General features: G+C 47.2%; 1 protein-coding gene across 12 annotated transcripts in view; it reads left to right on the forward strand.

Moving 5' to 3' along the window:
* GAS7 (growth arrest specific 7) overlaps nt 1-25249 on the forward strand; it is a 243007-nt gene that overhangs the window by 104679 nt on the left and 113079 nt on the right. For 8 of the 12 annotated variants that reach the window (XM_019654433.1, XM_019654437.1, XM_019654446.1 and 5 more), the window contains one exon: nt 23099-23219. In XM_019654433.1, coding sequence (XP_019509978.1) covers nt 23099-23219 — 121 coding nt within the window. Of the gene's footprint in view, nt 1-7489; nt 7793-16848; nt 16978-17684; nt 17780-23098; nt 23220-25249 lie in introns of those variants that run through there. The other 4 variants (XM_019654435.1, XM_019654440.1, XM_019654439.1 and 1 more) reach the window with 3 other exon arrangements.

Below are 25249 nucleotides of genomic sequence, written 5' to 3' on the forward strand. Positions count from 1 at the left end.
AAAGAGGGTTTTGATGACAGAAAGCATTGGCCACTGGGTGCTTTATTAGTCTTTACTGTTTTAAGGGGGTTCATTCAATGTGAGTTTTAAATATGCAGAAAATCAAAGTTCCCTAGCAAGCAAAGTTGCCACTATGGTGCTTTACACAGTGCAACGTTGCTTGGGTGGAGGAAAGAAACAAAGAGTTTTTGTTTGGTGATTCTCCCAGCATAGTGTCCCCAAAGCCTCAATAGTTCCCCCATTGTTGGCTTCTGCTTGCCCAGAAAAGGCCGCATCAGTTATAAGTGCTCCCACACAAGGCTGGGAGGCTTTGTTTGTACTGGCCTTGAAGGATGTTGCAGGAGTAATGGAGTAACGTGTATCTAGGTTCCAGGATGGAAGGGAAGCAAAAGAGGAAGAAACGCTAGGGTACCTCTAAGCTGGAAACCCCACCAGACGGCACACAGTGGGCTGGATTTCTGAGTTGGGGGTCTGCATTGAGTAAGATGACTCACAGATGCATTTATATGGTTACTTCCCCATTGTCATGGAACTTAACTTTGCTTTATCTCTCAGTGCCTGGAGAGTAAGTGGGTGGTATCCTCACTTGCATGTCTAAGAGAAACGTCCTATTTCTTGCACACAAAAGATTAATACAACCTGGTTGGATATGGCCATCTCGGATCTCGAAACTCATATGTGCAGCTCCGTTTGTCCCACCATTCAACAAATGTTTATGGCACATCCTTAGTAATGAACAAAACAATGAACATGTCCCATGAAACTTTGACTTTAGTGGGATTTCTCTTCTTGCATTTGTAGCACTTTCAGAGCGATGCTGTCAGGCCTGGGAGGAGTGAGCAAAACAAAATCACTGCCTCCTGGGGCTTTTATTCTAGAGCAGGGATCGGTAAACTTTTGAGATGGAAGGGCCGCCAGGGGTCAGCAAACTGCGGCTCACGAGCCGCAGGCTCTGAAGTAAAATTGAAAATGAAAAGAAAACTATCATAGTTTCATTTATAAAAATTTTAAAGGATATTATTCACATAATGGTGATTATGTAAAAATATATTTATGGCTCTCGAATAATTTTTAAATTGTTGTGAGGGACAGGATTGGCTCTTCCAGGGGGGTAGGCAAACTTTTGAGACTAAACGTTAAAAGAGTTATTATTTTTGTAACTGATTATTGATTTTAATCTAGTTGTTCCAGTCTTTTCTAATGGAACGCTTCTTAAACATACACTGCTTTTTTTTATTTCCTTGCTTTTTTTATTTTGCAATATAGGGAGTTCCTTTTAAGTTTGCCCTGCACTTTATTGAATTAACATTTAATATTTTTATTTTCACACAATTACTAATGTTGGATTTAGATGAGCAATTTTCATATAATCTTTACCTCATCTGTTTTCCTCTTTGTGTCATTCTTTCTACTTTGGCTGTTTTTTCCATTACGAATTTCTGTTCCTCTTTTAAAGAGGTCACAATTTGTTGTATTCTAGCAGTTTTCTGGCATTTTCTTCTGAATTATTTTCTGAGATGTTCTCTTCTTCTGAGCCTTCAGGGTGGTGTTTCTTCACCCTTATTCCGCATATTCCTCCCTCCTTTCTTTACTCATTCTTGAACAAGGCAGTATCTTTGTAGAACTTGCCTGTATCAGCAGGCAGAGTGAGTGTGTGTGTGTGTGTGTGTGTGTGTGTGTGTGTGTGTGTGTGGTCTGCTGCTGGCCTCTGCACTCTGTGGACTTGGGAGAATGTTGACTCCGCTTCACAGATACTTGCCAGTAGGTTCACTGATGTGCATATCTCCCAGGCCAGTTCCTGTTTTCAAATTGGCTCTCACCTGGTGCACTGCTGTTTTACTGCCTGGCCCTCTGATATTCCAAATTCATGAGGGGCCTTTGACCCAACCATGTCGAGTTCAGGAAACTGGCTGCCAGTCACCTCACCGGAGCCATTGGCTTGGTGGGCCTGGGGCCAGGCACTACCCATAGGCCCATCCTCTTTTTTGCTTTCTTCTATAATGGAGTCTATCTTAATATCTTACCTCTCCTCCGTGAGGGTGTGTCCTCACGCTCACTGCCCCTTGTGTGTGAAGGTCAGATTTCTACCACGCCCACCTGTCTTCCATATTTCTTTTTTTGAGATTAGCGTGGGAAACACCCTTTCTGTAGTCAGTGAGCGTTTTCTTTCGTATCCCACTTGGACACTGTTAACCTTAGATTTCTTCTTATGACCCCTTCCTCGTTTGCTTTCTATGACTCTGATGCTGAAAACTCACATCCATTCCCTCCTGGACATGGAGTCCGTGAGTGTGAAGCATGGACTGGATTGGAGGGGAAAAGAATAAAGACCTGGTTCTTGCCTTTGAGAGTCCTGGAGAGGGGTCCCAGGGTCTGCATGCACTGATGGAGGGCACGGGGGAGGGAGAGACTGGGGCAAAAGAGTATCAGGGAGAATTCATTCTCCCACCCCATAAGGCAGAACACACCTCAAGGTTCAGCTCTTCATCCTTTCTTCTGTATGAACTCCAAACTGACCCATAGGATTTCATCGCCATCTCTTTGCAGATGCTCCAGCTCCATGTGCTGAGGGCCGGCCTTGTCCTTGTTGCCCTCTGGTCACTTTGAACTTGGGTATGTAGCCAACAAACTCTCCCACATCCTCCTAAACTGGCTCCCACCACAGCCGGATCTCTCTAGGCTCCTGGTTCTAGTTCTCTTGTTCCCCTCAGAATCAGCTTCTATTGTCTCCCATTCCCCTCACGTCTCATCAGCCACCCAGGCTTTTCCTACTCCTTACTCGATGTGCCTCCGCTCTGGTCAAGCCCTTTCTTTTTCATTCCTGCTGTCAGGGAAATTCTGTCTCTTCTGAGAAGCCTCCCCAGACCATCCCAGCTGAAAGTGATCTTGCCTTCCACTGAATTCTGAAAGCTCTTATTGTCTGTCAACTTATCATTTGGCACTTATTATAGACTCCCTTGTCTAATTATTCCTTTTTTTTTCACTTGCGTGTGTGTGTTCCTTGTCTTCCAAATTTTAGAAGTCCAATCCTTTGTATTCTACTTGCCTGCACCGTCCACAGCATTCAGGAAACGGTAGTTGGTAACTATTAGGTGAATCACCAATCACATGCCCATGGGCTGCATAGCAGGTGGGGGTGACTCTGAGACCCTGCACCGTGGAGACTGCATGGACTGCTTAACAATTTTTCTCTTCATGACTGAAGCATTTAGAAAACATGAGTCATCGCCATACCCAGATGTTCTTCCTTATTAATTATCATTATGAGACAACATGATTTGTCCTATAGCAGACAATGGCCTACAGCGAATGTGGCCTATTTTGGTTGACAGTTTTCAACTCAACTGAAATAATAATAAGAATAATAATAAAAATAATAATAATAAAGGGTTGGTCATATCTGACTCCACTAAACTCAGGAACATGCAGCTCGGCGGAAATGACTGTCAATCTTTTTGCTTTTGGATCATGGGTTTCCTACTGTTCTCTCCTGCCCACATGGCCCCATATGTAGAAACCTGCCTATTTGCAGAGACCCAAAAGGACAGAACAATTCGTGCTTTTCATAGCAGCTTTAGTGATAGAAGACTATCAATTAAGCAAAACTAAGGTGACTTCTGCTTTCAGAAGCCAATGGAACCCCAAACAGTAAACTCATTAGAATGCATTTGCAAATCATCCACACCCTGACATATTAACTTTGGTGAAGCCTAAAGAGTAAAATTTTTTCCCCCCGGGCTGGTTTGTTCTGCTTAGCTCAGGTCAGAGCAGATTAGCTTCCTGGTTTATAATGGCCCCGAAAGGTCCTTGGCAGTTGGCTGGAGGCCACACTGGGGACTGCAGTGACAAGGATTTCTGTGTGTTGTCTGCAGCAGTGCATTATTGTGCGTGATTGCATCTGTTCAGCGGTGTGATGATGCAGTTTCAGAGTGGTGTCAAGGCTGAATGGCCTTAAAACTGTCCCCTTTTTGCTGTTGTAAAACCAAGAATTCATGGGCTGTGAAAGCTTCCATGGCCACTGTAATTCCACAAATCCTGAAGCACTGGAGGTGAAGGTCATGGCCATCTAGTTTTGCTTTCATCTCCTCATGGGTGGGAGCCCGTTTCCAGGAGCAGAGGCACTCCTTGCTCCTATTGGTGTGTTCCAGTGGCTTGACTGTCCTCAAAGGTCAGGGGGTGTGGATTTGCCATCTGGCCCCTCCCCCCACACCACAAAGAGAAGATGCAAATAACTCAGCGGCTGCTGGCGGACTCCTCACCTCTGGATAACAGGCTCGCTTTCTTCTCTTGTGGCTGGGTTGGGACTATTTTACAAATGTAGATTTAAGCATTGCATTTTTGTTGTTTTTATAACAGGAGAAAGAAGGGTGGGGTGGGGAGGGGCGTGGATCCTATAACCAGCTCCCTGTTTCTAGTCTCTTCTTGACATTTGATCATTTTATTCCCTGGTGTCCTGATATCACGAGTGCAATGCTGGTGGTGTTTTCTCCCTGGCTCAAAACCCATCCATGGTTTCTTCTTGCTTATAGAAAAGAGTTAATTTCTTAGCCTTGATGTTCTCATGGCCTTTCATGATCTGACCCCATCCTTAGCTACTACCTTTTCACCTTCCATTCCTCTTTTTTTTTTTCATTAAAGTTTATTGGGGTGACAGTTGTTAGTAAAGTTACATAGGTTTCAGGTGTACAATTCTGTAATACACCATCTATATGTCACACTGTATATTCACCACCCAGAGTCACTTCTCCTTCCATCACCATATATTTGATCCCTTCCTTTCGTGCCTCTTAAACTCTGATGGAAGTGGTCCACCCACCTTTCCCCATCCCATCACACACTACTTTCCCTGGGCTCACGCTGGCCACGCATGGAGTATCAAACCCTAAAGTTGTTCATCCTGCCCATACTCCCTGATCTATCCCAAGAACTTCTATTTTCTCCTCTATTAAATGAGACAATAATAGAAACTTCTTTGTTGGTTTGTTAGATGGGTTAAGTGACATAAGTGAAGCCCTTGGTGTGCCTGGCCCAGAGCGAGTGCTCAGTAAGGGACTATGGTTGTCAGTCCTGCAGCTGATTGGAGCCTAACAATCAGAGAGGGGCAGTAGCGTCCCCCAGGTAGCCATGCCAATGGCTTCGAGAAGGATGAGGTGAGCTCTGCTACCCGGGGTGGAAGGGAAAGACCAGAAAGGTGGAACGCAGAGGCACGGAGTTGATGTGTCCAGATAGCCATTCAACCCCACGGCGTCCCTGACAGTGCCATACTCCTAAGAGGAGAAACCTGTGGCTGACAGGATGCTGGCCATGCTGGCTCAGTGCCCCTGAGATTGAACACAAAACAGGTCACAGTGAGCCCTGCTATAGATGCCCCAGCCTTGTTTCCTAGTCAATCCCTAGTCAACTTTCTCACTGCACTTAACGAGAGCCTAGGGTAGGTATATGTTTCGCCTTTCCTGGAGATTCTGCCCATGTGTATCTCATGATGTGGCTCATGTGTCACACTGGCCAGGGTCCCTTGATCTAAATTATCTTTGTGCATGTGTGTTGGGTGAAGCATTAAGTACATTTACACTGTTGTGCAACCATCTATCTCCACTATCCATTTCCAAAACTTGCTCATCTTGCAAAACTGAAACTCTGTACCAGTTAAACAATCACTTCCTATTTCCCCCTTCCCCAGTCCCAGCTGACCACCATTCTACTTCGTATTTCTAAGAATCTGAGTACTCTAAGAACCTCATATAAGTGGAATCATACAGTATTTGCCCTTCTGTGACTGCCCTATTGCACTTAGCATAATGTCCTCAAGGTTCATGCATGTTGTCAGATGTGTCAGAATTTCCTTCCATTTTAAGGCTGAATAATATTCCATTGTATGTATAGACCATATTTTGTTTATCTAGTCATCCATCAGTGGACACTTGGGTTGTTTCTACCCTTTTGGCTGTTGTGAATAGTGCTGCTATAAACAAGGGTGTACAAATACCCTTCGAGGCTCTGCTTTCAATTCTCTTGGGTGTTTACCCAGAAATGGAATTGGATCCCATGGTAATTCTATGTTTAATTTTTTGAGGAATTGCCACACAGTTTCCATAGCAGCTGTACCATGTTACATTCCCACCAGCAGTGCACAGGGTTCCAATTTTTCCCTATCCTTGTCGACACTTGTTTTTTCTGGTTTTTTGATGGTAGCCATTCCAGTGTATGTGAGGTGATAGCTCCTTGTGGTTTGCATTCCCCTAATGATTAGGGATGTGGAGCATCTCGCCACATGCTTTGGCCATTTGTATATTTTCTCTAGAGAATCGTCCTTTGCCCGCTTTTAATTGGGCTGTATATATTTTCTTGTTGAGTCTAAACTTTTTTTGTGTCCAGGAAATTGCAGCTCCTGTTCTTTAGCCGTTGCTGACAGTAACAACACCAATCGCTTTTATTGAGCATTTACATCCTCTGCACATGATGCTAAGTGTTTACATGGATTTTCCTCCCTCTAATTCTCACAACAACCTTTTGAGAAAGATATTGTGATCATCTCCATTTTACCCTTGAAGAATCCACAGTTTAGAGGTCTTGGTCCATGTATCACAATAAGGGCTTGACCCAGACCTGACTTGGTCTCTTGATATTAGTACAGATCTCCTAGCCTAATCCAAGGAGCTGGCATTGAAATGTCATAATGAGGAAACAGTTCATCCATACAAACGTTTGAGAGAAGAAGTGATAGTTTATAGAAACCACCCAGGCCTTGGGACCTTCATATTTACCTCGAGATAGAGAATCACTTCTTAAAATCCCAAAGGTTTGCCTAGGAAGCAAACACAGAAATGTGTGGCATTTGAAGTGCGAAACCCTCAGCTGCTCCCAAAAGCTTTGTAAACGGAGTGATATGACATATTCACCAAGGATCCAAGTCCCTGCTTAAGTTCATTTCATGGGTATTGTTCTCAGGGTCTAATCCTTTCTTCACTTGCAGCTGACAGCTTTGTGGTCTTCAGGCCCTTTTCACCTTAGATGCTCAGCATTGCTCCCTTCTGCCTGCTCTCTGTTTAGATTGGAGGTGGTGAGGGCAGGCTGAAGATGGGGGACCGTCGTCTTGTCCCTCTGGGGGCACTAGCTTTCCAGCCCTTGGAAGGTCAAACACAATGGTTCTTTGGGGGAGCATTCTCTGTTCCTTTTATGTTGGGTTTTATCTGGCCTTGGGTTCACACAGCTGGGGCTGGGGCTGGGGCCAGATCCGTGACTTAAGGTTGGGAAGAAGTTGGCGGAACATTCCCCAGCAGGGCTTGGGCAGGCCCAGGGAGTCCCGCCTAAAGTACAGTGGACAAAGGCGCGCTTGTCCACCGGCCTGGGGGTGGGAGGCATCTGGTCAGTGACACAGGCTTGGCCATTGTATGTCGTGACCTCAGCCAACTTTTTTTAGCCGAGAGAGGAGAAAAAGAGAGAAAGTGTTAAAAAAAAAAAAAAAGGAAAGAAAGAAAGAAAGCCTCAAGAAACTTTGCATCTGGAAAGTCCAGCATGCGTTGTTGATTTCCCCACAAGAGCTGGAGCAGATTTGGAAGGAACTGTGCAATGTCGTGGGTTCTTTGTGAAAGAATAGCAATGAGAAAAGCCACAGGAACATCCTCCAGGGTGCCCAGAGCTCTGACCCTGGGGTAGCTGCTTGCCTCAGCCTCATTTCCCGCAGAGGGTGCCGTGGAAAGGAAGCTGGCAGGGGCCTGGGCCTGAATCTGGGGACTTCAGAGACTCTCCCCTGAGTTAGCAGCCCCCGAAGAAGATTAGCTGTCCTCTGATGGTAAGACTCGATTCTGCTTGCTGGCAGGTATATGTGCCCAGCTTGCTTTACTTCTGCATGTTTCAGAAATGACTTCGACATTTTACAGAAGCAGTTGTGACAGCGTTCTGAGAGGTGGGCTCTAACTGCTAAGTTTAAAAGTCTAGGGGCCCTGAATTCTGGGGGGCACCTTTCACAGGCTGAAGGCACAAGCAGGGAGATGAGAATACTGGGCCGTTGTGCGAGAAATCAGAAGAGGAAGGGAGGAGCAAAAAGATTTTAAAAGGAATGTTTGTGGCGGGAAGGGGAGTCTTGGCTGCCCCGGTTACCTGAGGAGCAGAGTGGTGACATGGACTTCTGTTGTGGGAACTGGAGTCCACATGTTGCCTCCCTCATTTAACTTTTCCAAAATTTGAAGCTCGGCTTCTACCTGCCTACTCACCTCCCTTCTACCCCATGGCCTAGTTCTGGCGGAGACATGGTGGGGTGAAAGTTTCATTAGGGGACATATGTCCCCAGAAGGTAGTTGAGTACCTGCCCAGTAAACCCAGTATCTACATGGTATTTCCTGGCTTGGCTGGATGCTTCTGTCCAGTTTGGTGGTGGCACCAGTGGCCACAATAAAAATAATGAACACTCTCCTGAGACTTAGGGATAGACTAGCCTTATTTCGCCAACCTTCCTGCCTCTGGAAGGTAGACACCCTCCTTCTTTGGAAAGAGGGTCCTCTCATCAGTCTAGACTTTAGCGATCACTATCTCGTAGCCCTGGACTGCTGAGGGAGGTCCAGTTTCTGTGGAAAGGCTAGTCTGTGTTTGTACGTACCTTCCTCCAGGATGCTGTCTCCCATTGGCTGGGTAAGTGACCGTCTCTGATTTTGGCCTGGCTTCCGATAGGGGCCTGAACCTGTGCTAGAAGAGAGATGGTGCTTGTTACCCAGCAGCCCCTCTCATGGGCCAGCTGACCTCCTGGGAAAATTCAGGGCTTCTCAAAGGTTAAGATGCATCTAAATTACCCAGGGACCTTTAAAATGCAATGTGTGCCTCTAGGGTGGGGCCTGGGACTCTGCATTTCCTATCAGCTCCCAGAGGATGCCCATATTGCCAGTGCAGGGACCACACGTAGAGAATGACTGCTGTAAAGACCCCAGGCTAGTCAACCTAGTTCTGACAGAGTAAAGCTGGCCGGGACCTGACTGAAGAGTGCCGAGGATTGTGCTGGTCGGGGAGATTTATGGGGAACAAAGATGATCACTAGGGACATTCAGGGAGCGGGTAAGGGCACAGGCGAAGCTCTTACTGGCAGAGTAAGGCAGAAACTGAGGCAGTGAGGTGCAAGCCATTGGCAGGGTGTGCCCAAACGTAAGTAGACTTTTGTGTTTGGGGTGCAATGTGAGTGGTGAACAGAAGTGCTAACTGCTAGCAGGTCCAGAACAATTCCACTGGTGCCTGCCTTTGGCGTGGGGTGAATTCGAATGTTGGGTGCAGGGAAGCCCGGGATGCCAGGGCAGGAATCTGATTGCTAGGCAAATAGAGCTCAACTGAGTGTGGTCCTGGGAATAACAGGGAAGGGGCAGGGAGACGCAGGGCCATCGGGACCAAACTCACCACAGTGTACCAGGATGAGAGGTGGAAGCACAGAGCTCCGAGGCGGGGAGGCCGAATCCCAGGGCTTTGGGGCAGGCAGCATTTCAGGGGTAGCCTGATGCCTGTGAATCCTGTGTTTACACTTGAATGTGACTTTGCTTGGAGATCATCTGGTCCAACTTCTGTATTTTCAAGATGAGGAAATTGAGGCCAACCAGCAGAAATGAAGTAGGTTGCTCAAGATCTAACAGCAAGACAGCAGCAACTTAAGCGTGGCACTCAGGCCTCCCAGTTCACATCCTGTGTTCCTTGCATGGGGCCACAGAGAGGTTGGAGGTCTCAAATCTCCATAGTAAGGCCCTGGGCTCTCACCATTTGTCTAGTTTTATATGCGCCAGCAACAGAGGCTCCAAAAGTGTCAGCTGAATGGGGTTTGTAGGAATTGTACCTTTTACTGACTCCAGGAAACTATCCCGGTCATGTAAGCCTCAGTCTTCTTCCGGTGCTCATGGTTCAGAACCAATTAGGGCTCGCTGGAAACCAGGTCTCCGAGTCAGAAGTCTTTGACTAGAGCACAGGCATTAGCACCGCAGAGAAACTGAAATGAGTCTTGATGGTGAGACTTGCTGCCCGGGTGTTCTTTTGGTGCCCTTCGTCCCGCACCTCCCAACCACAAAGCTGGACCAGCTGGATCGCAACCCCAGCGGGCTGTCAGAGGCACCCACCTTTGTGCCCTAATGAGCCCCGGCTTCCTTTCTCTCAAAGAGCACCAACTCCCTGAGGAAGCCTGCTTTTGCCCCAGGGCATCTGTGGGCAGCAGCTGTTCTGTTCCCTTGCCCTGGATGTCCCAGGCAGGCCGCTTGGCATGAGGGCTCGAGCCCATCCAAGGCTACCTGAGCAAGCAGTTTTCGGCTCCCTTCTTCACCTCTTCACTTCCCTTCGAATGAAACAGAGTGCTTGCTACATTTCGTTACAGGGTTTTCTTCAGAGCTGTAACAACTTTAGAAAGTGCCAGAAACACTGGCATGGTGCATTTTGGCGCTTTATACCTTACTTAATACTAAAAGAATGCTGAGGAGGGGGCTTCACTAGGATTTTTCTTTTTTTTTCCCCTCTCAATACCAAGCTGGCAAACTCTCTCGTTCCCAGGCTTTTCCCTCTGCAAAGGGAATTTGCCCAGGAATCATCTAGAGCAGCGGTTCTCAACCTGTAGGGCGCGGGTCGCCTAAGACCATCGGAAAACAAAAAGATATTTACATTACGATTCATAACAGTAGCAAAATTACAGTTACAGAGTAGCAACGAAAATGATTTGATGGTTTGGGGTCACCACAACATGAGGAACTGGATTAAGGGGTCGCGGCATTAGGAAGGTTGAGAACCGCTGAGCTAGAGGGACCCTCACCCTGTGAGGAGATCCCTAGGGAGGTAGGTGACTTATTGTGGTGACTGATCTTCAAAATGGCCTTCAAAAACTTCTTCTAGGGCAGGGTCCTTGATTCATTATTATGGATATAAATTAGTAGAGAAAATCGAGGATGTGTTTTGAGATCATTTAGGGCCATGGGAAGTGCTGAAGTGTAGCCCAGCTCCTTCCGCTGATGCATCAAGGACATTTCAGCCCTAAAGAAGCCAGAACAGTGGCTTGTGGCAAACGGGGAGAATTAAGTGTGCAGCCTCTTCATTACAGGTCTGAGGTCCAATGCCCACCATTTAGTATCCCGGTTTGGACATGCATTTAATGATTTCCAACTTGGGTTAAATCACTTCACTTGACTGGTGTCTCAGACAGCATTCCTTTCCCTCCAGGTGAATCGGATTTGGGTGAGTAAATAAACCCATATCCCTAGACCAAAAGAGCGCAAAAGAGTTGGGACAAACATGCGACACACACACACACACACACGTAATGTTTTATGCACATTTATGTTCCTGTCAGGAGGTCTTTGTCATCTCTTCTGTTTATGTGGCTGCTGCTTTTGCTTGTGCTGGTCATTTAAATGCCTTGGAATTTCCCTTGTGGTGGTTTTGGTCTCTGTTAGGAAAGACGCCCTTCGGGTGCTAGAATCCCAGTTTTTATTAATGTCTGGCAGCCCCTGGTTTTACAGATAAGGAAACAGAGGCCCAGAGAAGCAAAGGGGACTGTAAATGACAGCTTGTCTGGGGACACAGTCTCTATGCCTAGGCCTATGTGCTTTCTACCGATGCTTCTGTAACTCTGAGGTGGAGGTAGGATATTTGGCCCCTGTGATTTTTACCTGCCAAGGACGGGGTAGCGGGGAAGGGGTTAGCCTTGTTAGCCTTCCTCAATAGCCCGTTGGGAAGTCGAGCATGGGAATGAAATGTTAATCACAAGCCTGTGAGCAGAATCCCTCAGGTTTTGCTGCTCAGGAGCGAGAGCCGGAACAGGCTGATGGGAGCACACTGCCCTGCCCTTTATATCTGTGAAGCACCAGATCAGGCAGGCCTTAGAAAGGGGACAAACCTTAGAGTCTTTCTCTGGGGTTCCCCACGTCCTCCAGACTCCAAGGTAAGGAAGCAGCTGCAGCTTCCCATCTGACTCCTGGAGCCGTTCTCCATATTGCAGGAGCACCTGCGGGAACCCCCTTTCCTGAGTGGGCCTAATCACAGCCACGAGGACTTTGGTCACCTCCTCCAAACCTCTGTAAGTGGCAGGAGTGACTGTGATATTTGGTGGCACAATGATGCTGTTTGGCCAATGCCAGGATTCTCCCAAGAGATGGGTGCCTGTCAGATCCCTGTCAGACTTTTTGGTGCCCCTGGGCAGAAGCCGTCAGCAAAAGCACCAGCCATCTCAGATACAAAAGTTTGCTGACATCCAGAGTTCCTGTCTCATTTAGAACCCTGTTAATTGGCCCTTCTAGCTCTATCTGTATGGTAGGTGCAGTGGTAATAAAAATCTTTCTTCCTGTGTCAGTGAAGTGAGGGCTCGTGCAGGAATGTGTGTGTAAGGCCCACACGGAAGCCAGTCCTCCATCATCTATTTCTTCCTACCCTCTGTTGCATGACCCATAGGCCATGAAATGATTTCTGAACCAGGAGGAGCCGCACAACTCATCCTTGCAATTCCCAGGGTCATTTGCAAATGTGGTCATCAATCTTCGCCTCGCTAGAGACCCCATGTTTTCCAGCTTAGCAGTTTTTCCTGGGAGGGTTGACTTCCTGTATCCTTGCATGGACTACTTTGTAATTGTGTTAATCAAAATTCCTGGGCAACCAGATCACTCCATTCCATTTTAGGGTCAGAAAATGGAGTTTATTGTTCTGTGTCCTCTCCCTGCCCAGTCCTGACAAACAGGCCCAGTGAGTTGATTGGCCATCAGGGAGTCTCTGGGGGCCTTGCAGATGGATATTCAGGGTGGCCCAGGACCCTCGCTGAGTCTTGCAAGAGCTAGACACATCTGCAGTTCTCCAAGTGGTTTAGCCTCCAGGCCCACGGCTGGCAGCTCTGTGGGTTCTGGGAGAAAATTCCTATGGCACCGATGTCCACCTCTCGTCATGGGCACCAGTGACAGCCACAGTGTAAGGGCTCCTCTAATAGCTTTGTGGACAGAGGATAGTGATGGTGTGGGGGGAGGGTGTGGAGGGAGGTAACGAATGCAGGCAAGGAAGAACATGGCAGATGCTCCCTGGGGACTGGAGCTGGGGAGCCCAAGTGACTCACCCTTTGGGCACTTGTAGATATCATCCAGAGAGGCTTCTCAGGGGGGGGTGGAGGTCTGGCATGAGCAAGCAGGGGATTCAAGCCAGTGAGATTATTGCTGGGAATGTGTCCCCATCTATCCACCCATTCATCCTGAGCAGTGAAGCCTGAGGACATTTGGGTTGGACCAGGGTTTGGAAGAATCCTGGGGACATTTGCATTTAAGTGTTTAAAGCCTGGTTTGGAAAGTTCCTTTAATGGACTCAAAGAAACATCCCTGCTAACCGGGTGATTTCTAATAAGAGGGGTTTGAGTAAACACTTGGATGCCGCTGGCAAAACCTCTGATGAGCGTTACTGAGAAATTCTGCACATAGAGAAGTGGAAGAAGAAAGGGTATCTTATTGGTAAAAAGCTGGAGATGACCCCCCTTTTCAGACAGGGGTCCAACCAGAGTGGCTCTAGGGGAAGCAGAAATGCTCAGACTCAGGCTGGGAAATAGCTGGACAGTCGTCTTTGAGTGCTGAGAGAGGCTTTGGCTTTTGGACTGCTCTGAGGACTTCCAAAGGTAAACCTTGTTATGAATGAGGTCTTCAGGGAGCCCTGGGTTCCTCCTGAGTTTTCCCTCAGCAGGCAAAGTGCTTTGGTCTCACTGTGTCCACCTTAATGGATTTGGGGCTCGGGACTCCCTGTGGAAGCTGATTGCTCATGGGGCCAATAAAGGTGGCTGGAGGTCAGACTTCACAACACCTGAGTCCAGTAAAGAGTCTGTGGTCTCCAAGGACCCTTCCCTTCTGTCACGTTCTCTCTGGCTGTAAACCCATCTTTCTCCAGGAAAGAGACAAGAGCAGATACTAGATACCAGACGATAGGTGCAAATTGGGCAGGTACATGATAGGCTTGGCAGGAGGGGGAGGGAAGGGGATGTTTCTTTATTGGGATGGAAAAGGAGAGTGAGGTTCTGGTTTTGGTTCTCTGGGTGTCCTCACTTTTTTCCTTCTGTCTTTGTCTTTTCTATTATCATATGGAATTTATGATCCAGGTTATTATTTCATTTTTTTTACTCTATATATTGTAGTGATACATAAATACATACATACATACATACATACATACATGCTATAACTAGATTTATAACAATTATTTACACATATTTAAAGCTGATTTCATATTCATCCCTGGTCCTTTTTACCTTGACTACTTCATTCTTCACCTTTAATTGTCTTAATGTTTCAGGCATTTAGAATAGGTCTTTTAAGCACTTTTACTAAGGAGGGCACACGGATGAACCCTTATCTGTAGAGGAATGTATTTCGATCACCTTCACTCGTGGAAAGACAGCTTGGCCACATAGGAAGGTCTCACATTTTCCACATAACAATCCAGAGGTGTCTTTTGAAATGTGGTTACAGAGAAGTCTGACACCTGCTTTGTTTGTGCTCCTTCATGGGAGACACCCTTCTCCCATTAAACAACGATAAGACCTTATCCTCAGCTTTGCTGTGTAAATATATTCTTAGGGTGTGTCAGCTTGTTGGACTTTAAAAACCCGCTTCGCCTTGGGCACTGTTGGACCTTGCACAGATATGTTTTCTTTTAGCTGAGGGATGTTTTTTCCCACCCTATCTATCTTTCTTTGTAGTCTCTTTTCTGTTAGAGCTTTTGTTCTAGTCTCTTTGGGAACTCCTAGCATCCATATATATCTTGGCTTGCTTTTCTGTCCCTCTATTTTCATTTTTTCCCCATTTTTTTTGCATTCTGGGAAAACATTCTTAAATTTGTACAGAACTATTTTTTTTTTGCAATCCTAATTCTATATGTTGTTATTGCAATGAATACCGATGTTTTCTTCTGTTACTATCATTTTTTTTTTTAATTGGGGAGTTTGGGAGGGGGACCAGCCAATCTTAGTTGTGGAGGGCATCAGTCGCCATCTGGCTGCCCTACGGCAGCACGTGGCCTCTAAACTCAAGGTGCTGTGTTACAATCTTAGTTGCGGGTGGGTGTAGCCACCATCCCATGTGGAAGTCAAACCGGCAGCCTTGTTGTTTAGAGCGCATGCCCTATCCACTGAGCCATCGGGTGGTAGCTCAGCTCAAGGTGCTGAATTCAGTCTTAGTTGTGGGCGGGTGTAGCCCACCACCGAACAGGCAGTCTTGTTGTTAGGAGCATGTGCTCTCACCAGCTGAGCCATCCTGCCACCTGTTGACGGCTCAGCAGCAGCTCAGCTCGGGCGCAGTGTCACTGGCCCATGTGGGAATCAAACTGGCAGCCCTGTTGCTCAGAGCTCGCACTCTTAAGCTAACTCTTAACCAAGTGAGCCACTCGGCCGGGCCTGTTACTACCTTTTAAACCCCCCTACAATTTGATCACTTCCTGTCCCTTTTTTTATATCATTTTATTTCTTTGTCAAACCAACTTGCTTTTTGAATTAGTCTGTTCTCTCCTTATGATTTTTTATTCTGGTATCCATAGATGCTGTATCTTTCTGCCCTCTACTGAGGTTGCTAAATGGTTTCCTGGAGTTTTTCTTCTGTATATCATATGAGGTCATGATTAGAAGTCTGTGCTTCCCGGAGGCTTCTGGATACCCTTCCTCAATTTATTTTCTGAAGTTAAAGAAACACTGTTATCTTGTCTCCCCCACCTCCTGGTACTGGATGTTGAACAGTCCATTCCATCAGATCCATTAAGAGCTGGGATTTGTTCACAGGTGGGGCACACATATTGCTTGGACTGCCATCATCTGTCTTCTTTTATTGTGAAATAGCTTCCCCAAATCAGTGTAAAGCCCAGTTTCTATGACAATTCCCAGTATCCATCTATCCATCCATCCATCCAATGTTCTGGGTGCTATGCTGAGACTAATGCTAGGAATGAGATGAACATGGCCCTGCCTTCCTGAATCTTACAGCCTGTTTCTCTGTTGTGTGGCCTCTCCTCTTCCCTCTGGCCAAGTCTCCAAATCTCTCACCATTAAAAGAGCATGATGATGCTACTAGGGTCCATCCTCTCCTCACCAGCCTGCAAAACTACTTGTAGGGATTACACTTCCCAGAATGCACCATGCCATTTACATAGTCCCCTACATCTTCCCTAGCTATTTTCTGTAGTTGCTGTCTCTGAATGGATAGAGAGGCTGCCAGAGCTGGAGAGGACAGTACATTCACCTGCGAGGCACAGGAGAGGTACCCGTTATTCTTGTAGACACAGATCCTGAAGCTGGTGGCATCACTGTAGGACATGGGGCCTGCTTCATGCTTTGTGTCTTAGCCTATAGCCAGAGGACATTATCTTTCCTTGGGTAGCTCTTTCCAGCTTGTGTAGGCGTCTCTCCACCCTAAATAAGTGTCCAGCAGAAAGGCGTGGAGTGGACATGACTCTCCAGGCTCTGGCCCAGCTGGGTCTCGGTCTTCTTGGTGGCTCCCTTGTAGCCCCTGTCATTAATTGGTTGACTCCCTGTAAGTGACGGTGGAGGCCACTCCTGGCTGCTGGGTCTGGGACTGCTCAGGGCACGCTAGTAAGGAACTGGTTCCCAGGGACTGAGGCCTTCCAGGCCCACCCAGCCATGCCCTGGCTGCTTCTGGGTGTCCAGCTGGCTATGCGGTTGGGAAGGCAGAACTTGCTGGAGAGTTCTTTATGGAAGAGCCTTCAAGCAGTGCCAATCACAGCACCAGGCTCATTAGCAGTCATTGCCATGGCAACGGGTCTGCCAGAAAGTGGCTTGTTAGGCTGACAACTTCAGACATGTTATATATAGATCTGGGTGTGCGGAGAGTGGGGGTGTGGGGCCCTGCGGATATGCCTTTCCTTAGAGCTCCCATTGGTTCTGGGCTTGGGGTGTGAGAAGACAGGGAGCGGGGGGGACCTTAAAACTGTCTGATCTGGCTGCTAAATCAGGTGCCTGACGACCACCCGTTAACATCGGCAAGTAACATTTGCTCACATCTGCAGAAGGTAAGAATCAGGTGTTCCCAGAAGCCCCCAGAGGGGGAAGGCATCCCGGGTTGAACTTGAAGAGTGGTAGAGGCTGTGGAGAGCTAAGAGTGGGGGGTTGGTACTGACTAGAGGCCACAGAGACAAGATAGAATCTCTCTTAAAATAGTTTATTTGAAGGGTTTGGGCTAGGGGATAGGATCCTTTTCATTAATGAGTAGCCGTGCAGCTAAACACTGTCTTTTTATAAATTGTGCTTATTAAAATTTTACGTTCCCAGTTTTTATTTCAGAAGTGATGTTATCTCTCAGTTGCTCCGTCTAAAGCTGCAAACTAGTCTCTTCTGAATTCAGTGAGCATAAGACTCACCTAAGATACATGTTAAAAGGTGGCCCCCAGGCTCCAGGTTGATTTGGTGGTTGGATCAGGGCCCTGGACTCTGCACTGTAACCCCCATGTCAGGTGACTGACAGGATGGCCCGGGGACCACACTTTGAGAAACACTGCTGTAGGGAGATTTGCTTTAATCTCTGGGTGACTTCCCTTTGCTTGCCTGCTCATTCTGTCTCCCCCCACCCCCCACCCACCCAAGGGGGAATCAGTACCCATCATTAAGAGGATATTTTTTTTGGTTGTATTATTTTAAATAAGGAGACAATGAAGTACAGCCGGGGAACGTGACTGCTTGGATGTGGGTGGTGATATTTCTGTACATCTCCTGGGAAAAGCATGTGCACACTTGGATGGAGACTGTTATCGGCAGGAGAATCAGGCCTGAGTTGTCATCCTCCTTGGGTGGGAGCTGGGATGTCAGGTGGTGCAGGTAAAGAAATGGAAGTTGTTATGGAGAGCTGGGGAAAGGTGGACTGAGGGTAACCTGGATGTAGGTAACTGGATGGAAGTATCTAGAACAAAGCTGATATTTTAAAGTTTAGCTTTACCATTTAATTCGCTGTGCAATGTGGGACAAGCTATGAAATTCTCTCGAGTCCCAAATTCCTCATTTTAATATGGGGGAGAATGGCAGCATCTATGTGGTAGGCTTGTTGCAAAGATTAGAGATGATGCGTTAAGCACCTGACCCAGTCCTCGGTGTACTTACAGACACTTAGTGAGTGGTCCGAGTCATTATCGATGGGCAGAAATAGGATGTGAGGGCAGACATTTTTTGAGTACCTGTTAGACTAGGGTTTTGAAGTGGTGTAGAAACCTCTTGATAAAATAGAGTGAGGCTGTGCGCACACATACATCCATTTCAGGGGCAGAAGATCTAGTTCTCCTCAAATTCTCAGAGGATGAGTTTCCATATGTGCTTGAGCAGATTGTTTACTGAATAAGGGGACCCAGATGAGAGTCCCAGGGAGGCCAAAACTCAGCCTGGCACCCTGGGGGGATGGCCCATCCAGGGGAAGAGGCAGCGTTTTGTAACTCCCGCAAAGTCATACTGTGCATTAGGTCAAGAAATTCTGAGTTGAGAAAACCTCTGCCCTCTCCCTCTGACTTTGTTCCTTACAGGTAGGGCCTGTGTCATCCCTGCTTCTAGATCCTATTCCCATGGGAAACAGCTGACAGAATGGAAGGGGAGAAGCCACAGGACTAAGAAAGGGAAGGGAAGGATTTAACTTGGCAGGAAGCTAATTAGAAGAGTAAGTTGGTAGAGACCTTAATTATTGGGTAGTGACTAGTGCTGTATCCTCTGGATGGCTGTGGAGCAGCTCTCCCAGGATGCCTGCCCCTCCACGGCCACGAGGGGTGAGGTAATATTGGTGTTTGGAGGTTGTAAATGAGAGCCTACAGGTCGAGAGGTCAACTTCTGCCTTGTCTGTGTCTTTCTAAAACATTTTAAAAAAAAATTTTTTTTTAATTGGGAAATTGGGGGGATGGGAACAGTGCTGGGGAATTGGGGGAAGGGGAACAGATAAGTTGCTGTCGTTTTTGTTCTTCAGTCTCGTTGTGGAGGATGTTGCTTCACTGGCCCAAGTTGGCACCATCATTGCACTCTTCCTAGGCGAGGCACATCAGTCGCCGGCTTCTGGACGGCCACTCACTGCGGCTGCTGGCCGCTCATGCTGGCTGCTGGCTACACACGGGGTAGCCCATGGCAACCCACTGCAGCAGGGGCTGCAGCCTACGCCGTCGCCGGCGACTCACAGCAGCCCAGCTCCAGGTTGAGCTGTTGTTCAGCATCTTAGCTGTGGAGGGCAGTGTCACTGGCCCTCATATGTGGGATCCGAACCGGGGCCCTCTGGCGTCCCAAGCCAGTTCTTAACCATCGCGCCACTCGGCCGGCCCTAAAACATTTTTTTATTGTGGTAAAATGCACCTAACATAAAATTTATCACCCGTGACTTTTACACATTCACAGTTTTGTGTAACCACCACCACTATCTAGTTCCAACATTTTTATCACCCTGTAAAGAAAACCCTTTACTCACCCACTCACCTTCCCCAGCCCCTGGCAACCACTAATTGGCTTTCTGTATATAGGGATTTTCCTCTTCTGGACGTTTCATATAAGTGGAATCATATAATATGTGGTCTTTTGTGTCTAGTGTATTGCATGTGGTGTGATTTCAAGGGTCATCTGTGCTGTAGCATGTATTAGTACTTCATTCCTTTTGATGGCTAAATATTTTTTTGTATGGATACACCACACTGTGTCCATTTGTCAGTTAATGGGCACTTGGGTTGTTTCTACCTTTTGGTTGTTGCGGATAATGCTAAAACAGGGTGTACAAGTGTTTGAGTGCTATTTTTAATTTTCTTGGCTATGTACACAGTTGTCTCCACATCTTTTGACTCCTGATTTGTTTCAGTCCAGCCAACAGGAATAACTTCTTTCTGAGAAAGGGGAAAGGCAAGGAGACCGCCTTGGGGGAATGGAGGCAAAGCACAATAAGATGGCAGGCAGAGCGGGGACCCATGGCTGTACCGGAGGGGGATGTGGACACCACCTTTGCCACGTTGGCCAAGTTAGGAAATTGGCCTGGGTGCCCTCCTCCCCTCTTTCAGTACTTCTTGGCCCTTCTTGACCTTCAGTATCAGGGGTGCTTCCCGTACAGGCGCCTTTTATAGTAGTCAAGATGGCCGGTCCTCATTTTCTAGATGGAGAGACCTCAGAGCAGTAATGGTACCTCCTTGGTCATCAGTGTCCTCAAATGTAAATCAGGGATTTTTCTGTCCTCACAGGGTTATTTAGATAAATTAACCAGAGTCATTCTAAAGAGAAAAGCACCATGCAGCTGTGGAGACAGGACAGGTGTCATTGTTGCTGCTTTCGCAGGTGGGGCACGGAGAGTCAAAGCTCCTGTCCGCTCACCCAGCCAGCCCAGCTAGGCAAGTTCTCTTCACCGCCCAGCCTTCTCACCGGAACGCAGTAGTCAGTGTCTTAGCGTGTTAATCTTTCCAGCAGGCCTGTGTTTGTCTTTTAAGTCAGGTTGTCTTGGAAACAGAAACCTGGGAGACGTGGCTGTTAATAGTGACATTTCAGACGCAGTATTGCTGAGATTGGGGTGAACCTCACACCACAGTGGAGGCTGCGTGAAGACTGGTCTCACTCAGCACGTAGATGGATCTCTCCTCCCCCGCCCCCCTTCTACTGGAAACACTCATTTATTGAGCACTCTTAGTGACAGGCACTTTCCTAGGTGCTGAGTTTGTTATTATTCATCTCCACAGTGTCTTCCACAACTGGGCTAACATCATCCTCCATTTCACAGATGTGGAAATAGACAGGGTTGGTTGAGTCATTTCCCTGGGTCACGGGAGTACTAAGTGGCCACGTCAGGTTTGAGCCTGGGGCCAGAGGACTGTGTTCACTGTGCTGCTTCTGGGTTCCTCTGTCCTCTGCAATCTGTTTCTGGCCATGTCAGTCCCTGACCCTCACTTAATACCCTTTAGCAATTTCCCATTTCCTCCCAGCTTATTCCTACAAACACCAGTCTGGCCTTCCCATCTTTGATGCTATAAGTTACCTGACTCAAGCAGAAGCAATCTGGCTCTAGAATATTTCCTTCTTCAGCCAAGTCCTCTGACCTCCATATTCCTATTTTACTCCCAACCCCATTCAGCCAAAATGTGTATCTCCTATATGTGGGTTATTTCACACACACACACACACACACACACACACACACACACACACACACAGTACTCAACAGAAAGCTATTTGTCTTCATGTATTTTGACGATTTTCCAATCTGGATGAGGCCAGAGCAATAGCTGGAGACCCAGGTAAACATGCTCAGGCGTCTGCTGGTGAGAAGGCTGCCCTCCTGCTGTCCACCTCCCTGGCACCTGGCGGTTTCAAAGCCAGTCTTTGACAACTGAATCAAAGAGCCGCTGTAGGTTAACAGGTGTGGGAGACAGAAGCGATCAGGGCATAGGGGAAGGTTTTTAATTAAATTGTGAAACTTCATAATGAAACATACACTGCAGCTACACGAAGGCCACGGGGAGGCCGTGTTTACTTGAAGTCCCAGGAGCAGCTAGGATTGATCCGATCCCCGCTGAGGGGGTGTAGGGTGCCCCAGGAAGCAGAAGCACGTGGCTTTGCAGGCTGCAGAAAGCTGAGAGCAGCCTGGAAGCGGAGTCTCTACTGCTCACTTTCAATCTATTATCTTGTTGTCCTAAGCTGTGGTTGTCAGTGACCAAAAACTACCTTGCGGGCATGGCTGGAGGTTGCTGAGAACATTTAGGAGCTGATTAGTTTTGATATTTCTGAACAGGGTCCAGCTTTGCTGAGAAATTCATGGCTCCTCTCCTCCTCTGGCTAGAATCCTGTCTTTAGTCGATTTACTTTCTTCAGGAGGCACAGAAATTATGTGAGCTAATTTGGATCTTCTTTCCTTACATGTAAATGTTCTTTAGCTACCAACTTTTATTTTTGTGTTTATTGAAGAAAATTTAGGTGGATGAGAGAAATAAAAAGAAGGGAATAAAAACTTCCTAGAATTCCACCACTGGAAAGACATCTGTGCCTATACCTAGTTTCCCTATATTCTATACATTTTCCTCCAATTTTTTTTTTTTAAGATTTTATAGGAGAATTGGGGGAGGGAAACAGCATTGGGGAATCAGGAAAGGGGAACAGACAAGATGCTGTCCTTTTGTTCTTCAGTCTATTTGTGGAGGACGTCATTTCACTGGCCCATGTTGGTATTGTGATCATTGTGCTCTTCCCAGCTGAGGCAGATTGGTCGCTGGCCACTGGACGGCCACTCAGGACGGCTCTTAGCAGCTCATGCCGGCTGCTGGCCGCTCACGCTGGCTGCCAGCCACTCATGGTAGCTTACGGCAGCCCACTGCAGCCTACGCCGTCGCAGGTGACTCATGGCAGCCCAGCTCCAGGTCGAGCTGTTGTTCACCATTTTAGCTGTAGAGGGCGCAGCGACACTGGCCCATGTGGGATCCGAACTAGCGGCCCTGCTGCTCAGAACTCGTGCTCCCAAGCCAACTCTTAACCAACGAGCCACTCTGCTGACCCTCGAATTTTTTTGTTTGTTTTTTAAAGAAAAGTACTACTGTATATGGTTAAAAGAATTAAACTGCACATAAGTACATATGATGAAAGGACAGTCTCCGTTTTGTCTCAGATTCCCAGTTCTCTTTGAGCGATTCGGACACTTGAGAAAAGCCCACCTTGCTCTTCATCGATTCTGGGCGCTATTATAGAAGGTTTCTTGCATTAATTACTTCTGGTAGGTTCTCACAGCAGGCCCTGGGACTCATCTGCTGCTCTGCTCGGTGGTCCCCAGGATTTCAGGCTTCAGATTCCACAGCGGGAGTGTGTGGAGTGATTGACGCCCAGGAAGTGGACATCCCCATGAGTGGTTCTCTAGTGGCTATGAGGAGAAAGTCCAGCTCCGTTAACTGACTGGCACTTCTCTCTGTCCTCTAGAGGAAGCTGTTCCTTTTGCGGTGGCTCTGAAAAGGCAAACACTCCTCACACCTTACACTCAGACAACTGCCAAAATCATACAAGTGTGGCCTGTGACCTCCCTTAGGGAGGCCTGTGGGCAATCCCCCCCAGCCCCCACCCTGGAGCTATTCCAGGGTGACTTCATCTGCCTCTGACTTCCTGGTTGAAAAAACAGTTACAAACATGAAATGTGTGTGTGACCTTTTCTTTTCTCCTCAACAGAAGCCTGGAATGGTCCCCCCTCCGCCAGGAGAAGAAAGCCAGACTGTCGTTCTCCCACCTGGCTGGCAAAGCTACTTGTCTCCCCAGGGGCGGCGTTACTATGTCAACACGACCACCAATGGTGAGTCCCACTCTGGGGAGCATCTTCACCAGCCCTCAGATGTCTGTCTCTCTGGAGGGGCAGGTTTTCCCCTAACCTCCTCCAGCTCCTAGGTTTTAGGCTTTTTCTTCAGGAATCTACTTCGCAGAGTCTGCTTTCTCCACAGGGCTGGGTGGTCGGGATCTGAGCCTGGATTCTGAAGGCTGCCCTTCAAGGTTAGGGTCATCTTCAGACCTCAAAACTTGGGCATGTTTGTTGAACCCAACCTCATGGTGTAGAACTGTGTTTTCCAGATCGGGATCTCGAACGGTTCTGTGGCCAACAGCTGGTTTAAATCAAGTTGAACAGGTTTAGCTACTGCATGATTTCTTGGCATTTTGAATGGGGTAAATGATACAGGAGCTCCCAAACAGGCATTGCAAGCATGGTTTCCCTAACTTCTCAGCATTTTTTTCTCTTCCCTGAATTGTCCCCCTGGCCCGTGTTTCTTGGAATGTTCTTTGGGGAATGCTGGGGCTGCTTATGGATGCTTTTATTCTAACAGACAATACAGGTTCCACGTGCGTTTCTGTGGTAGGACCTCATCTCCATGCCCCCAATTCCTAGGGACTTCCTGAGCCTTCACAATGACTCCAGGATCCCAGGATGTAGACTGAAGGGTAACTGGCAAGAAGGCGGGAGAAGGTTTATAAAAGGAGCTGTGACGGGTTCCTATAACAAGTGAGCAGAGCCGTGTTGCTGGCTGTGGTCGTGGGCAGGGCAGAGCAAAACCAGCCAACAGCTCTGTCTCTTGGCCTCCAGGACTCCCCAAGGAAATGGTTATGACAGAGCAAAGAATAGAAATACAGAAAGTTAGATTTGGTAGAAATCACAGATGTTTGTGCCAAGTCAGAACCTGAAATCCTACCCAAATCCACCTGTTGCCTCAGTCTTGGCTTCTCATTTCCATCATCTGTGTCCGCCTGACTTCCGGCCACTTCTTCCCACCCGATGGGACCTTCAGTATGGCTGATGATCAGGAGCCTGCACTTGGAGGTGTCCTGGTGACAGGAGAGCCAGCTGCTGAGATGAAGCAACATAGAAAGCAGCTGACAGCTGCCACTCAGGCGGTTGGTTTGTTCATATCCCCTGGCAACCTGGCCTTCCACGGGCTCGAAGTGGGTGTTGCAGTTGAATAGGTAAGCGGGGGTTTCTAGGAAAAGGGAAGTAGGACTATTTCTGACCATTTTCATCTTAAGCTTCCTCAAAACAAACACATGAGCAGCTTTGTACTGTTATCAGACTTTGAAGTTTCAGAGGAAAATGTCTTATGTGCAACTCCCCATCTGTAAAATGCAGAAATTGGACCATATGATCCTGAGATCATCAAGAATTTGGCTCCATGCCTGAGCGGGGGTGGGAGGTAGGGGTAAAAGTGGCTTTCTAAAATCAGCATTTGTGTGTGTGTGTGTGTGTGTGTGTGTGTGTGTGTGTGTGTGTTTTAAATTAGAAAATAGTATATTCTCAGTAAAAAAAATTTAGTTTATTGGAAAAGTGTGTAAAATAAAAATTCCGGTAACATTCCCTAGAGCTATTTATCACACATATTCTTCTAGCTCAGCGGTTCTCAACCTTCCTAATGCCGCGACCCCTTAATACAGTTCCTCGTGTTGTGGTGACCTCCAACCATAAAATTATTTTCGTTGATACTCTATAACTGTAATTTTGCTACTGTTATGAATCATAATGTAAGTATCTTTTTGTTTTCCATGGTCTTAGGCAACCCCTGTGAAAGGGTCATTCGACTCCCAAAGGGGTCACGACCCACAGGTTGAGAACCGCTGTTGTAGATATTCATATTCTCTCACCTTCTAAACATATGTATGGTTATTCTTTCTAATAAATTGGAAAATACTATCCATAGTGTTCTGTAAATTGCTTTGACAGCTTATTATGAGCATTTTTCTATACTTGTACATTTTAGCTTAACTCATTTTTTAAAAATAGCTGTATAATAGTCCATTGCTAATGTATGCTATCATTAGTTTAACTAGCCCCTCTTTATTAAGGGG

The sequence above is a fragment of the Hipposideros armiger genome, unplaced genomic scaffold (genome assembly GCF_001890085.2).
Source record: "Hipposideros armiger isolate ML-2016 unplaced genomic scaffold, ASM189008v1 scaffold_222, whole genome shotgun sequence".
In the NCBI taxonomy this organism is placed as follows: domain Eukaryota; kingdom Metazoa; phylum Chordata; class Mammalia; order Chiroptera; family Hipposideridae; genus Hipposideros; species Hipposideros armiger.